Raw genomic sequence first — 16,797 nt, 5'->3', positions numbered from 1 at the left:
CATGGCCTAAAATCAGTAAGGTAAAATTCAAGAAAGACAAGTGCAAAGTACTACCCAGAGGAAGCAGAGCTCAAATCCTCAAATGAAAATAAATAACAGATAACTAGGAAGCAACGTGTTTTGAAATGTTATGAGGATTACATAGCATTACAGACTTGAGTAGTGGTCAATACTGTGGTGAAGGTGAAAAAGCAGACAGACCTCAATGTGGGGTACATTAACAGAGAATTTTACATAGCCTGCAGAAGATGCGTAGCAGGAGGCCTTGTCTGGGACACCTAGAGAAACAGGCTAACAAAATGGATGGTCAAGAAGAGAACAGCAGAGCCAACAAAAGTTTTAGAAAGCATAGCCTGCTAAGAAATCTGACTAATTTAGCCCAGAGAAAAGAAAAAAGGAAGTAAGTCAAAGTGGTCTTTTGCAGACAGATACTAGCTTATGGTGATTGTGGTCTGAGAAGAAAGCAAAGAAAAAAGAAAGAAAAGAAGAATTTGAGTATATTAGGGAACCTCCGTCCCTCACACTTGGTGCTAAGGTTTTATCACCTTATGAAGAAGGTAGATAGGGTGGCTGTGGAGGCTACCTGACTGAAAGTTCTCTGAAAGAAGGTAGATAAACTCCTGCCAGAGATGACCTTGCTGTAAGTAATCCTGCCGCAGTGCAGGAGTGCTGTGCTGGGTAACCTCTGTGAGATTCCTTCTGTCCCAATGTTTCTATGAAAATATCCAGTGGGTTTAAACTGCTCACTACAAGTTAATATTAATTGATAGGTAAGCCCTTGGTTCTAAGTTAGAACTTTTGTACTCTGCGTTTTCACAGAATCACAGAATGGTCAGGGTTGAAAGGGACCTCTAGAGATCATCTAGTCCAGCCCCCTGATAAAGCAGGTTCACCTAAAGGAGGTTGCACAAAATCACATCCAGAAGGAGACCCCACAGCCTCTCTGGGCAGCCTGTTCCGGTGCTCTGTCACCCTCAAGCTAAACAAGTCCCTCCCCATATGCAGACGGAACTCCCTCTGTTGCGGTTTGTGCCCGTTGCCCCTTGTCCTGTCGCTGGGCACCACTGAAAAGAGCCTGGCCCCAGCCCCTGGACACCTGCCCCTAAGGTATTTGTGTGCATCGGTGAGATCCCCTCTTGGTCTTCTCTTCTCCAGGCTGAACCGGCCCAGCTCTCTCAGCCTTTCCTCATCAGGGACACGTTCCAGTCCCCTCATCATCTTTGCAGCCCTCGGCTGGACCCTCTCCAGCAGTTCCCTGTCTCTCTTGAACTGGGGAGCCCAGAACCGGACACAGCACTCCAGATGCAGCCTCACCAGGGCACAGCAGAGGGGGGGTCACCTCCCTCGACCTGCTGGCCACGTTGCCCCTGATGCCCCCCAGGGTACCACTGGCCTTCTCGGCCCCACGGGCACACTGCTGGCTGACGGGCACCTTGGTGTCCAACAGGGCTGCCAGGCCCTTCCCCGCAGAGCTGCCTTCCAGCAGGTCAGCCCCAGCCTGCGCTGGTGCGTGGGGTTACTGCTCCCCACGTGCAGGACCCTACACCTGCCCTTGTTGAACTTCAGGAGGTTCCTCTCTGCCCAGCTCTCTGGCCTGCCCGGGTCTCGCTGAATGGCAGCGCAGCCTCTGGGCTACCAGCCGCTCCTCCCAGTTTGGCATCATCAGCAACCTTGCTGAGGGCACACTCTGCCCCTTCATCCAGGTCGTTGGTGGATAAGCTGAACAGGACTGGACCCAGTACGGGCCCTGGGGAACACCGCTGGCTACAGGCCTCCAGCTGGACTCTGCGCCGCTGATCACAACCCTCCGAGCTCTCAGCCCACCTCACTGTCGCCCCATCTAACCCACACTCCTGAGCTTGCCTGTGAGGATGTTATGGGAGATGGTGTCATCGATTGTCAGTTGGATATTTCACATTGTTCCTGTTTTGTGAAATACAAATTCCAAAAGTTTGAATACTTACTCTTAGTGAGTATACTCTGTATATCACCTAATTAGTTTAGGACAAATTTTAATAAATACATTTCACAGCTACAACAATCTGTCCTTCATTCCAATTGGTTTTAACAATAGAATAGTTCTGATGCTTCTAGCATTTCAAATATTCCTGATAAACCAAGTTCTTCTTTTATAGGCCATATTCAGAGAAAGTAGGTTAGACTTACTCTAGTCTGTTAAAAATTGCTAACATTTTGCACTGCTATTTTTTCTACACTGTAATTAGACTCAGGCTGAGCTCACACCACATCAAAAGGCAGACTTCTAGTCTCATAGGTCACACGAATTGAGGTCCTTCATGTACAGGTGCTTTGCATGCAGCAATTGTGATAGCTGCAACAACCCAGAAATACATGGGATAATGGTCAGATGCTTCCTGATTCCTTGTTGGTGGATGGCTTGAAGCAGCACCTCTGGCAGAACTGAGGCAGAAGCTGAGGAAACATTATTCAATCACAGTAATTTTGTGTCTCAGGGACTCCCAGTCTATTTGTCACATTGTGGTGGTCACCGCGAAACAGACTTCTGATATAGTCAACTGTTTACAAATGACAGGCCAGAATCATCAGTGCATTTTAATATTAAAATACAACTACAATGATCAAAGGTTCCTACCTCGTTTCCAATCCTTAGTGAACTAATGTAAATGAAGTATTTGGTAGATTTCCTTAATCTAAAAGGATACTATCCATATTGCCAGCTCCTTGGATCTGGGGCAATGAACAGTGGGCTTTGGGCCCCACAGCACAGTTTTTACAAAGCTGTAAGAAGATGCGTATTTGCAATGTCTTAAAATCTGTTTGTGTCTCATTTTGGACATAGTTATACACAATAGCTGTTGGGGAGCACGTCTGAACTGACCATGGGAGGAAGCCCTAGGGGATAAAGGAAGGCTCTCCAAACGCTCTGTGATGCAGCTTATACAAGACTGAACAATGAACCTGGCACCCTTAATGAGAAAGTCCTCCAGCTAACCTCTCCTCTCTCCCTCTGACTCCATGGCACAGGGAGCACAAACACAGCAAACCAGTAAGGCAGGAAAAAGAGTGCCTTCTCTTGAGATAAGGGAGAGACTTCCAGCAGCTGGAGTTGTGCCCTAACTCACTTGGGTCTTTGCTCCTGCCAAACCTTTGGGTTAAGAACAACAGCTTCTGGGGGTGTTAGTGAAGGACAAGGGGGTGGGGGAGCGGTGGGTGCTATCGGAGAAGGGTATTTGGAGATCAGGAAACAGAAGGAACTTACTGTGTAAGTACATTAAAGGGATATTTGATTATCCCGAGAATGTGTGAACATGGCCGTTCAGCAGGCGTAGTGCAATTTAAATAGGTATTAATAGTCAGGCTACAAGTAGGGGAAGTGATTTCCCATCAGGGAACTGACCTTTCCTTTAGAGCAGCCCCTGACAGTCAGTAAAGAGAATCAGCACAGGCACACCATTAAAAAAAATGCTTGTTTATTTATGTTGCCATTGATATCTCCCCATGTAACCGATCCCATGTTAGCTTAGCTCAGCCTTGACAGCTGCTCCTGTCAAAAGCCCTGATTCTCACTTATCCACAGCAAGCGATGCATCTTTAGGTATTTGTTCAGAGCAGACTTGGAAGCACAGGCTCCCTGCGCTGTGCTAAACTGTAAATACCAGCTTCTGAGTTGCTCAGTATATGTGGTTTCTAAGTAATCTCACAGGCTATTCACTGGAGGGAAAGTTCAGTAAACTATTCTTAAGCAGTGAACATCCTCTTCGACTTCATGCAATGAGGAAAAAGAAGTATTTATAACTTCCTCTCTTATCCATATGTGATATTGTAATTATTAAAGGTGACCATAAGCAAAGATAAAGTTCATTACATCACTAGGATATATAGGCTGCAAACGTAATTTGCACCTAGCTATATTAGAATGACTATTCCTTTAAGTAGCTTCAAATAATTCTGAAGTAACAGTATGCTTTAAGGAGCAGATATATTGGTGGTGGTTTAAAATTAGATCATATATTCTGCATGACTGAAATCTGCTCCTTACAGGATGTACATGCACATGTGTGTGTATGAAAACCAAGAATTCCTCCTTTTACCACTTTTTTCATCTGCACATTTGAATTCTAAAATGGGAATTTTATATTAAACTAGAATGGGATTAATTGTAATTAGGAGATTTTGCTGTGGACCACCTCCTCTGAAATTCACCCTTTGCTAATTGCCTCCTGTCACGAACCCCTCATCCAATGGTAAAATATTGAGCAAGAGAATACTTCTGCTAGAGAAAATGCATGAAGTTAAAACATATGTTTAAATGCTTTGCTAAACTAGATCCGTATGACTGATCATGATGGTCCTATAACTGATGGCTTACTGGAAGATCCTAACTACATCTTCAATGCATTTGTGTTTTTCCAAGGGTGGCTTCAGTGGAGCAGGAGGAAAGCCAGGTGATCAGCCGGCCCCACACAGGTGCTCTGCAGGTCAGCGTCGAAAGCCACTGGATTAAGGGCTTAGTTTTGAAGACAGCAGTAGGAATTAGCCTCTTGGAGTTAAAACACCAAGGAAAAAAAGGAGGAAAGATTATGGCCACGGAAGTACGATCAGCCAGCCACTGTGGCTGAAGGGAGAGGGAAGTGGCCCAGCACCCGTGAGGGTGGGAACACCCCGTGTGATGGGGCACACGTGAGGCAAGGGCGACGCGTGGGACGAGGATCCCAGGAATGCAGCGGAGCCCACAGACGAGGCGGGCATCTCGGCCGTGGGTGCACGGGCCACAGGAGGCAAGGCCGCCCATTCCGGCCCAAACAGCGAGCCCTCTGCCAAGCGCCTTCCTCCTCCCGCCGGGGCAGCCCGGCCGGCCCCACGCCTGCCCGGGGGCGCGGAGGCGCAGGCCGGTGTCCCCCCGCCACCCACCCCCAGCACGGCTGAGGCAGGAGAGCCTTCCTCACAGCCGCGCAGCGCTGACAGGCGTAGCCCCCGCCCTGCGGATCTAGCTGTAGCTGCCTTCCCCCGCAGCGGCGGGAGGCGGAAATATTTTTAACGCCCGGCACCCCCTGCTCCCCTCCGCCCCCGCCGCCGCTGCCCGGCGGTTCCCGCCGGATCGCCCCCGGAGCGTAGGCGCAGAGCGCAGCGGCGCCGCTCCGCGCCCGGCCAGCAGGTGTCGCTGCCACACTCCCGGGCAAGCCCCGCACACCGGCTGGGGCGCGGCGGAGCGGCCACGGGCCCGTTCCCCGCCCGCGGCCCCTGTCCCTCGGCCGAGGGGAGAGCGGAGCGGCCGCCGGTGCGGCGGGCGGCCCCCGCGTCTGCGCCCCGCGCGGGGCCGGCGGCGGGTGAGGCGAGGTGCCTCGACGCCTCTCGGCGGCGGCAGCACCACCTCCCTCAGCCCCGCACAGCGCCGTCCTCCTGCCCCGTGAATGGCTGCCGGCTGACTGACAGGCGAGGCGGCCACACAGGGCGGCAGCTGCCTGGCGTACACCTATAAGGGCTGGCGGGGAAGGGGTGCCGGCTGGTGAGGGGTTGCCCGCGGCGGAGCCGCCCGGTGAGCAGTTCCCCCGCAGCTGGGGGTCCTCGCTCGGAGAGCCGAGCGCCCGCCCTCCGATCCCCGCAGCGAGTCGCACTCCCGCGCCGCGGCCCCCCCCCCCCCCTCCGGCAGCGGCGCCCGAAGGATGCGGAGCGGCGGAGCGCGGGTGGCGGCGGGGCGCCGCGGGGGGACCCGCCGCTGCGCCGGGCGCGGGCGCCGCCGCCCCTGCGCTTTGCGCTGGGCAGCGGCTCAGTGAGCGCGGTGGCCGCGGCGGGAGGAGGCGCAGGCGGGCTCGCTGCAGCCGCTGCCGTCGCCGGAGGGGCTGGGAGCCGCTCCGCGCCGGCGGCGGGGCTGCGCGGCGCCCCGCACTGGGGAGGGCGCGGGCGCCACCGCCACAGGTGACTCGCGGGCCGGGGGCCGCTTTCCGTCCCGTTGTCGCTCGGCCGCCCCTGCGCGTTCGTGCCCCTGCGCCGCGGCCGCCTGCGCGAAGCCCATCTTCAGCCACTTCGCTGTGCCTGCGCGGCCGGGAGCGCCGGGGGACATGGCTTTGCTCCGGCTCCTTCTCCTCTTGCTTCTCGCCCAGCGGGGGCTCGGGGCCGCCGCCGGCCAAGGGCAGGCGGTGCGCGGCCGGGAGCGGGCTCTCAGAGGGAGGCAGCCTATTTACAACCACATCAAGAGCCGGGAGCCGCCGCCGGCCCCGCGGAGCCGCTCTACGGAGAGCACCATCTTGGCGCAGCGGCTCGCCGAGGAGGTGCCCCAGGACGTGGCCTCGTTCCTCTACACGGGCGACTCCCGGGAGCTGCGGCGTGCCAACTGCTCCGGGCGGTACGAGCTGGCCAGCCTCGCCGGCAAGTCGCGCTTCACCTCGCACCCTTCCCTGCACGGGGCCCTGGACACCCTCACCCACGCCACCAACTTCCTCAACATGATCCTCCAGAGCAATAAGTCGCGGGAGCAGAACTTGCAGGAGGACCTGGAGTGGTACCGCGCCTTGATCAGGAGCCTCCTGGAGGGGGACCCCAACATCTCCAGGGCAGCTATCACTTTCAGCGCGGAGCCTTTCTCCTCCACCCCCCAGGTTTTCCTCCAGGCCAGTCGGCATGAGAGCCAGGTCCTCCTGCAGGACTTGTCCTCTTCGGCTCACCGCCTGGCCAACGCCTCTGTGGAAACAGAGTGGTTCCACGGCTTGAAGCGCAAGTGGAGGCCTCATCTGCACAGGAAGGTGTTAAACACTGGCCCCAGAACTTTGGAGAACAGCTGGAAGAGGCGGGAGGGCTTCACTGCTGATAAGAGCCACATCAGGTGGTCCTCGCCATACCTGGAGTGTGAGAATGGGAATTACAAACCCGGCTGGCTGGTGACTCTCTCGGCAGCTTTCTATGGGCTGCGGCCAAACCTGCTCCCCGAGTTCAGGTAGGAGGGGTGTTGCTCTGCTTGTTTTCCGCCAAGAAGCGGGTAGGATGGGGTTCTGGTTCTGCCCCCCTCCTAGGAAAGGGTGTGCTGTGTCTCTGGAGTGACCTGATCAACTCTTGCAGGCAGGCTGCTCAGTCACACCGCAGAGCAACCTCAGGCCTTCCTGTGGAGCTCTACCTTCGTGTGCCTTAGGGAGGTGTTACTCGGTAAAAGAATCGCTTTCATGTCTGTCTGTAAGACAGCGTTTGCTTTACCTGCTCCCAGCGAAACAGGTGTGCGTGTGGGTTATGCTCCTGGTGTATTTCTGGTGGGGAGAGGGGAGCAGCTGTTGCCAGGTGTAGGTTATTTCTGACTGCAACTGGAAGATGTTTACTGAGGTGTTGTTTCTTACTGCGCTGCATAATTAAACCTTGCTTGACCCCAGCTGTGCTTTTAACCAACTGGGAATACAACATTGTTATGCTGGTGAACTGTGATTTCTGGTCTCCAGAGCACATCATCCACTGTGGGGTGCTCGAGCCTGGTCAGCGGTCAGTACGTTTGTAGGTAAATAAGCGTGTGTGACTGCAGTTCTGTCACAGTGCATGTGGCAACATCCTGAACTGGCAGTAGAAAAGCTTTCCTTAGGATACCTCCCGGTTTATAGCTGTGTAGCTGATACCTGGCATGTGGAAAGAATTGCTGACTTCTTATTGCTGTTAACCCCAGGACTCTGCAACTAGGCTGTGACTAGCAGAGAGGGGGCTGTAAAAAGGCCTGCTCCTGTGTCTTCGTGTTTGACAGCAAAGAGGGATTTGCTGAAAGAATGAGAGCAGCCTGTGGGGTGCAGGATGCCAGATTTCCTCACAGCGCTTCTGTGGTGAAGCTCATGGGTAACAGTATCCTTTGGGGAAGGCCCACTGCCCAGAAGCAGCTGGCATTTCTCAAGGGGTGAGAGGAGCACAGAATTTGCTTTGTGCTGCAAATCAGTAGTGGGTAAAGATAAAAGACAAGAACATAGTAGGCACCAGAGAGATCTTGTTGCACCTCAGTAGTGAGGCAATAGTGTCTGTGAACGCTGGTTTTCTTGGCTTAGTCTTAAATCCAGTGGGATCAAACGGGTGTGAATGCAGTCATGCATCCTTGGGGAAAAAGTCTGTTGAATAGAGAGTGGCTGCTTATTTCTCTATTGAATTACCTTTTGCTCTGAAATTTTCACACTTAGGAGGTTGGTAGGCTTAAGGTAAAATGAGCTCATCTGCAGGCTGGCTGTTGCTGAATTCCTCTCAAGACTAAAACCCAAGAATAGCTCTACTGCAGCGGTCTTCTGGACCCTAGCAAGGGGTCCAGGAAAGTTCAGGGAACTTCTCCATAGGTCACTGAAATACAGTATTTCATTCAGGATGAACTTCAGGATGCAGGTGAAAGCTCATGCAGGCTGTGATACTCTCTTGTTGGGGGTAGAGGTTCACATAACCTGAAAAACCACCAGGCTGGGAGTGGGATGGCAGCCGCTAACCAGCTATCTGAGAATTTAGATCTTGATATAAAGCTTAATCCAACGAAGCTCAGTCGTGACTTCAGTGAAGAGAAAAAACATGCCTTTTAAACAAGAGAGTCTAAAGCTTCAATCTCAGGTCTGTGCCAAGATGCTGTAATGCCAGGAAGCATCTTGGTGGTGTAGGTTTCTGCTGTGGTAACGCTGGTGTGCATAACGCACCAGGTCCATTTTGGAGTAACCCTGGCCAACCAAGGCAACCAGTAGAGGTCCTCCTGGGTGCAGTACAAAACGCTGCCTTCATTTCCTTATCTTCCCAGTCTCTATTTACCATGTGGGTGTCATATCATTGAAGAAATGGAATAAACTGTTGTAACTGATACAGTTTTTAATGTATCCCTTTAAAAGGGCTTCCATTAAGCACATCTAAACTTGAAGAACCTCTTCTTATTTAGAAGATCTTGCAATGGGGTATGCTGTGCAAATTCAAAGTATTTTATTGTTGCTGTACTGAACAGTTAGGACAAAACTAACAAAGTTTTGTTGTATCAACACTAGAGATGAGTTGGTAAGCATTTCTAAGGAAGTGGGCCAGTATGTTTTTGGTAACTATATAAGGAAACAAGTGTAAGAAATACATATATATATCTATATGCACATAATCTGGCAAGGCTAAATGATAGTTCTTTGTTCCTAGGTTGAGATATGTTACATGAAAGATGGACTTCTAATAAAAGCTTATCATTTGGGATACTGAAAAAGTAACTCTGCAACTACATAGGAAATAGTATAAGCAAAATATACTTCGCCCAAGACTTGTGGGAATGTCTTAATATTTGCACAGTATTTTATATATTTGATAGGCAAACAGCCTCAATGAGAATTCGTAAGAAATGGTTTAAAGTACAAGCATGTAATATAAAAATGTAAAAACTGATGTAGTTATTAGAACATTAGTATTAATTATTAAAGGTGCCTCTTGAAATAAGCTTTATTTCCCCTCACCATCTGTCTTTGAGTGACACAATGGTTTCAATTCCTGTTTAAGGCCTGTGTGGTAAAAAGCATCATGTATTAACCTCCATCTTTTGAGAAAACTACCGTGGTTTTCCCAACAAAGTGCCTCTGAACCATCTGTTAGGAACATGTTAATGGATCAGTTTACATGCTCTTCCTATTTAATAGACTGGTGTGAGGTCACTGATGGTAATTTAGTGCGTGCCCCTTTAGTGTTCTTCTAACAGTTTATGTACCTTTGTCTTTGCTGACATTAGGTTTATGGCATGGTACATTAGGTTAGGAGACCTTCAGGAACATGTTATCTCCATGGAGTTCTTTCAGACTGCAGAAAGAAAAGCTGTTGCTACTGCTGCTTGATATCTCTTCTGTTGCGGCATAACAGATGGGTATGTCATGTGGTGTAGCAATGGGAAGAGTTTAATGAAGGCAATACTAATAACTCCTACTGGTTATGTTCAATACAAGCTACTACTGCAATCTTGTTGTCAATGATGTTCTGAAAGTGCAGCAAAAACCCCAAAAGCTTTGTTGTTGTCTTGAAGGGTTAGAGTGCCTCCTGCCAGAGGAAGCAAGTGTTCCAGGCAGGGATGCTCTTGCAAGCAGCTTGCTATCTGTCTTTAATTTCGCCTCCTGCCCTCTCCCCCCCCCTTCCCAAGAGATGACAGCCAAACTGTTCAAAGGAAGACCAAGGAAGGTGAGAGAATATGGTTGTCTTAAGTTGTCTTGTCAAGGCTAGCATTGTAGACCAATACTGAGATGAAGCGGAGAAACCAAGGACAACTTGATTGTTCTGTTAAACTCACCAGAAGCTGTCCAGGCCCAGTAGGACCACGTTAGCCCAGCACAGTGCTAAGCTAGTGGTCCTGACTGTCAAGCTTCTTAGCAGTGCTTGCTGGTGGTTTTTTTATCTGCATTCACTGGTCTTTGGTCCACCCAAAGTGCAGGGAGAGAATGTTACCACCTGCTTAGAAAATACAGTGTAGGCTTTCATTCAGGAATAAGGATCCATAAGACTAGGAGTAATTGCTTAGTGATATTAACCATTCCCTTCTCCTTCTGTAAAAAGTCTAAATTGATGAAGTTTGCAGCTAGAATTCACTAATGTGCCCAATCACTTTACAACTCTAGTACTGGTGAGGGTAGAGCGTGATAGCATTTGTCACTGATCTTCTGTGACTCTCCTCTGCTACTTCCTATTATGTGATGGACTGAACCATATTCCATGCCACGTGGTGATCTGTTTGCAGCCCTACTGTGGAAGTGGAAAGGTGTGAGAAGCTGCATGTTGTGAGTACAGTTCCTTCTCTAAAACTGCTTACTTGGCTCCTGGAGAGGAAATGGGAGGTTTTCATTGCTTCAGCAGCCTACAAGGCCGGTGAGGAAGATCACTGCTTGATCTAGAAGAAAGACATTCTACTAGGAACATACAACTTTAAAAAAAAAAAAAAAAAGTCTTCCTGAGTGACTGTTGGCACAAGCCAACTTAGTGTCATCGGTTAACCAATGTCCATCTTGAAGTAGGTGGGTTTCCCTCTTGACTCACCAGTCCACTGGCATACCAGGCCTAATGGTTGGTTAGTGTCTTCTGATTTCTGATCTAAATTTATTCACAGTCAGCTCTTAATCATTTATTGCTGTTCCAGAACTGCCTTATATCTGAAATAGCACTCTTCACTGATGTTTACTGCCCTGACCTATTTATAGGCAGCACTCCCTTCTTCAACTTTGTTTACTAGACTACACAAATCAGCTTTCTTTAGTCTCCTGTTATAAGCTCTATTGCTATGGTCTCTCTTTTCAAGTCTTGTTCCAGTATTTCTTGAATGTGGGTAGTCAGATTCATGTGCAGTGTTTCAGCTTTGTGCAATGACATCAGCTATCCCCAAACTCTGATGAATGAATCGCTGCTTTTGCAGTTCAAAATGTTCTTGTGTGCTGTTCTCGGCTTTTTTAATGTTGTGTTGTAATATGCCAACATTTTGGGAACTGGTCATCGCTCTTGCACTGTTCCACCTAGGAGGTCAGAATATCTCTAGGATACAGGGGCGTTTTTCCTCTCCCACTGTGTTCCAGCAAGGCCAGGTAGTTTTTTCACCAAAGCTAGGGCAGTATTTGCAATCTTTTTTTAAGGACTGTTGGGAGAATGCAATGAAATAATGGCTGTTTTGGCAGAGGTACACAATCAGCAAGCTGAGTAAGTTTTTTTGTTGTTGTTGCTGTGTGGTTTGTTTTTTTTATTGTTTTGAATGATGGTGTTATGGAGCATTTGCTGATAACTTCATTCTGAAGTTTGGCTGAATCCAGTGTTACCTCTTAATATTTTTTTGTCTTCTTGACATTTGCTACTTGTCTCTTAATTAATGGAAAAGTATTCCTTGGTGTAAAGATTAATCTTTATTGCATAGCTAAATTTAGCTTTTTCTTCCCTAAAGGCAGTGTAATGTAGTTATTTCCACTGTACTATTAACAATGACTCAGACCACTCCAGTGTTAGGTCATAATGAGGCTCTTAGTTAAGGAAACATTATTGAAGGCAAATTAAACCATGGAGGTAGAAGTATATATGACAAATAAGTAATTTCTTGTGGAATATATGTGATCTTCTGCTAAATATTTCACAGCTATTAAATTGTTTGGTAAAATAACCATAAATGTAGATGCAAGAAAAGAGATTGTAAAAACAAGTAACTTTTTTCGTTAATTTCTTCCTTTAGGCCCCTTTTTATTTTCTCCCTTAGTTTCTCTTTAGTCTCAGTGCTGAACTAAGAAAAGTATTTAAACTGTTTAGGAGGCTTTTGATCTTTTTTTTTTGGTGTGACATGATACATTAGTTGTATAATCCTGAAAATATTTTAAAATAGTGAGGCTAACATTTTTTTCTGTAACACACCCTGGCCTATATAATGTGATTGAAGGTGTGGGTGGCTTTAGAACAGGCTTTAAAGATGAAAAGGAATAACTTATTTCCTAGAAGTTCTGAAAGTCTGGATTTATATTCCTGAAAAGAGGTGAGAACAAAGAAACATCTTCCTATGACTTACGGCCAGCTTATAGAAACCCCCAGTATGCTTTAAGTATTCTCTAGACGATCAGTTAAGTCTCTGCCTCTTTTGTACAAGGTCATGGATGAGGGTAGAAAACTGGATGGTGATGAAAGAAAAGAAATAATAAATAGAGATTTCTTTTTTTAGAAACATGATTCAGCTCTCTTCACTATTGGAGAAACAGAAGTGGGTCTTAAAAGAAAGAAGTTAAATATGGCCAGGGGAGGACTGAAACACTTGCTGCATTCGTGTCCACAATTATGTAGCGCATGTTGAGTTGCAATAAAAGGAATTGGCTTTTGGGGTCAAACTGCAGTTTCCCCTCCTCTGTTCTCCCGCTTGGGCAAGGCTTCCAGCACAGCAGGTTATCAAAGCTCTTTTGAGGAGAATGGACATGTGACAGTCCCTGCTATCTCAGATTCAGCTCCAGGACTGTCACCTTATATTCTCTCTGCTCATGAACCTGGGCTGAGATAGAGAAATGTTCCTAAAGGTGACAACAAAAACACTGCTGTGTTAGGTCAGGTGAAAGGCTTACCTGGCTCGCTCTCCAAAAGCAGCTTCTGGCAAGTACTTATGGGAAAATGTAAGAGCGGTGGATGTGCATGCTTCTCCTATCTTGGTTATAGCCCATTACAGATAATAAGCGATAATAATTAATAATAAAATCAGAATCTATTATATCTAAAGAAGTGTTAATAGTATGAATTGAATTGACCTCCTTGATTCTAATTCACTTTTTAACCCATTTTTGTCTTCTGCAATGTAGTTCGGCATGGATTTCATAATTATGAACAGCTTGAAGAAAAAAGACAACTTCTGTTTTTAAATCTGTTCCACGAATCTAAAATCATTGGGAGATCCCAGATTCCTGTGATTAAAAAAAACCACACCAAAACACTGTGGAAAGAGTTCATTCATCTTCTCTGTCAGTCAGATTTAGTTGTGGGTTATACTAAGTATTTTTATCACCGCCAAACTTTGTCACTGGTCATCCATTTGTGGTCATCTGGGAATGTGTTGAACAAAGAAGGGATAGTTGTGGTGCCCAGCTTGTTAACCTCCCTGCACGTGAAAGCTGATTTTTGTCACGTTGATACTATCAGGAATGGCTCAAAGGTTGGAGCCTTCCTGGCTCTAAAGTGTGCAGTGGTAAAAATAGTTTTCTGCAAAGGCTGTCTCTACTCTGAGCAAGTTTTCTATCTTGATTGTCTGTTGGCCTTACAGATTTTACTTAAGGCTTCATTTTTCTCAGATATTTGAAAAGTTTTTAATTAGTAGAGCCTATGCTTTTAACATGCTGCTTCTAAAAATGTCTTTTCATTTTTGTAGTTTTGCATGTTCCTTGCCCAGATCTATGCCTCTCCATTTTTTTTTTTTTTTTTTTTTTTTTTTTGTAAAATGTTGGCTTCCACTTTTCAGTTTTAAAACTACCTTTAAATAAATCTTCAGGGTCAGAAAACTAGGTATAGTTAAGCCGAGGCCACCTCTCCTGTGTAGGATCCTGCTAATTAAAAACTTTTTCTTGTTCCCAGTGTCTTTTCTTATATCTTATATTCTTTTATATATATCTATCTTCTATACTGTTCCTTGAGGCCCTTTATTTCTACCTGTCTGTTTGACCCCATGTATAGTAGTGAGAGCACTAAAAAAAATATGAATACTGGTTTCTTACCAAATAGCTTGAATTTGACTCCACTGTAAGGTGATGCTTTGTTGACTGAGTTGGATGCTAGCAGCTACTTGAACGTCATTGAGAAAAAATATCACCCCTCAAAGTACTTGGGAAGCTCTCTGACTAAACTGCAAGGAAATCCCTAGAGAGATGACACTGCATGCCATAAATCTGAAGGCAGATTTAAATCTGAAATAATTCTTCAGATGACAGAGGATTCAGCTTCAAGTATGCTGCCCTTGTAGTACTGCCTCAAATGGCCTGGAGGGGTGTTCTGTGCAGGTGAATCCTAATTCATGTGCCCACACTGCTATACCTTGCTCTTCAGTTAAGTTTATTTTTAGTGAAAGCTGGTTCTCTTGTCAAAATGTGTGCTGAAAAGCAGCAGTCATGCTGTGGCTGAGGTATTAGGTGAGTTTGTCTCTGTCTTATCTATAAGAAATCAGCAGTAACTCTGTGACCAGATCAAAATCATGTTGTATGTAATGTCCCAGTAACCTTTTGTGAATCTGCCTGGATATGCAGAGGTAATTGTTTTAAAAATGTCTAAGTGATGCTTGATCCTAAACCTCAACTCTCAAAAGCAACTTGAACCTGCAGAAGCTGCTGATTGCCAGTAAGACTTATGGCTGAAAGTCACTTTTGAATTTGACACCAGGATTATTTTTGGATGCTCAGTTGATGGTACACTGAAGGAGCTTCAGGTGTCAGGTGCTATGCACTGTTTGAAAATTAGTATTCTTGAGAGTGTCAGGCTCCAAAATGAGAATGGGCAGAAAATATATCTGCCCTGAAAACATTTGCTGTTCTGATTACATTCGTCTAGAGGTATGGGCATTTGCAGATTTGGGATGGCTGTAGAGAATTTTTCTTACCTCCTCATTTTGTGGTAAGGAGTAATTATGAAGGGCAGCGTGTAGGGGTGAATGAATATGGCAGCAAGGATCTAGGCAGGTATTTGGATTTGGGGGGTGTATGCTTCAGCGTGTGATAACTATACCTTATGCCTCTTTCATGGCTGCCTGCAATGCTTACAGGTACAAAAATAAGCATACAAACTTAGAAGACAAACTTTGAATGCTTGTTTAGCTCAGCTGTGATGACCTCTGGGCCAAAAAGCTTCTGAAGATCTATAAGACAAAGATACTGTTTATCACTATTTAAAAGTTGACAGGCTATTAATCTGTGCATTTCTGGCTTAAGCTGGCTGGGAGAAAGCGAACACGTTCCTTCTACATTTTTTAGGATGTAACAGTACAGGCAAAAAAAATTCTTCTGTAAATACAGGTTTTATAACATGTTGTTACAATGAAATATTATAACTACGGAAACTATCAAGAATAGCTAGTAGGTAGGGAAAATAAACTTAAATCAATTTCTGGCACAGATTTCAAGGCAAACAGCATGCCAACAAACAGTGGTACTGGAAATTAAGACAGATGTGAAAGCCTCTTAAATAAAACCTCTGACCTGACAGAAGATCCTTCATGACATCATTCTTCAATGATTATCTATTATGTACAATTCAGCTGATTCTTTCTTAACTACATGTTAAACACGAATGTGATATCCTTAAGTATCTTTTTCTGTGTTAAGGACTGTAAAGTTGTGGCAGAAGACATATTTATTGTTAAAGGAGATTAACAAAATATACTTACTTGCCAGATGGCCCACAATTACTAGTAATATTGTTACTAACTTTCCACTGTGGCTTGGGTTCAGCCAGGCAGCACTGTCAGTGTGGATGAATGTGTTATGCTGATAATCTGAGTCTGCTCTTATACTGTTAATATTTGTCTTGATTGCTTCTATGAAGATTGCAGAGCTGCAGTTATTCCCAGTTAGTTCAATAAATATAACACAGGTAGTTGGTCCATATACATTCTAGGAGGATGTGTTTTCCCGTATGTTCCATTTTCTGAATGTTGAATCAAAAATAACTGGAAATGTGGGTGGCTAAACAGACTGTGCCAGCTCCTGTATTAATCACAGATGAATTTCAGAAATATATCACATTGGTGTACTCTATGTATAATAATGGTGGGGTACAAGTCTGAGGCGGTGTTTTACTTGGGGTGCATTGCTATTTTGAATGCAGTAGAAGTTTTGTGCTACCATCATGCTTTCTGTAAATGCCACATGCATGCTTAAAAAAAACCCTTTTCTTTTGAAAGTAAGGTATCCTCAGGTAGTAGCAGACCCTGTTACTATATCATCAGAACTGCGATGTTGCCATGAAGCATGAACATATATTGCAGAGGTCTAGTGAAAAAAGAATAATGTGCACCACAGGGGGCAAAAATGGAAAGTGTATGGTAGATATTAACTGTCGGGAGAGGTTGCTTTCATATGCCTGCCTCTGGGCTTTACTGTAGTTTTTCCTTCCTGTTTTCACTGCAGAAATTCATAAAGCTCTGAGAAAAGGAAAAAACAGAACAACTTAATCGTATCAGAAGTTGAGGCTGTGCTACAGAAGAGCTACAGACAGGAGAAGAGTGTAGGTAGAGATGTATTGAATTCATGAAGACTGGGTTTTGTGAAAGGCAAACGTTCTGAAAAGCTTTAGTATGAGAAGCAAAGGGAAGACACAGTTTTAAAAGGAAGAATTTTGTAGTGTTTCTGGAAGAAGTATTGTGAAAACATTTTGAAATTAGATAATTTTCAGGCC

General features: G+C 46.1%; 1 protein-coding gene across 2 annotated transcripts in view; it reads left to right on the top strand.

Annotated features, from left to right (window-relative positions):
- The first annotated feature begins 5,923 nt into the window (after positions 1 to 5,923).
- The window catches only part of GPR158 (G protein-coupled receptor 158), a 209,874-nt gene continuing 199,000 nt past the window's right edge, over positions 5,924 to 16,797 (top strand). For both annotated transcript variants that reach the window (XM_080384638.1, XM_080384637.1), the window contains exon 1: positions 5,924 to 6,913. In XM_080384638.1, the coding sequence (XP_080240764.1) occupies positions 6,042 to 6,913 (872 nt within the window). In that variant the 5' untranslated portion in view covers positions 5,924 to 6,041. The remainder of the gene's footprint in view (positions 6,914 to 16,797) is intronic.

The sequence above is a fragment of the Falco punctatus genome (genome assembly GCF_963210335.1).
Source record: "Falco punctatus genome assembly, chromosome: 4".
NCBI lineage: Eukaryota > Metazoa > Chordata > Aves > Falconiformes > Falconidae > Falco > Falco punctatus.
The sequence above is the reverse complement of the archived record's forward strand: the minus strand, read 5'-3'. Positions and strand labels throughout refer to the sequence as shown.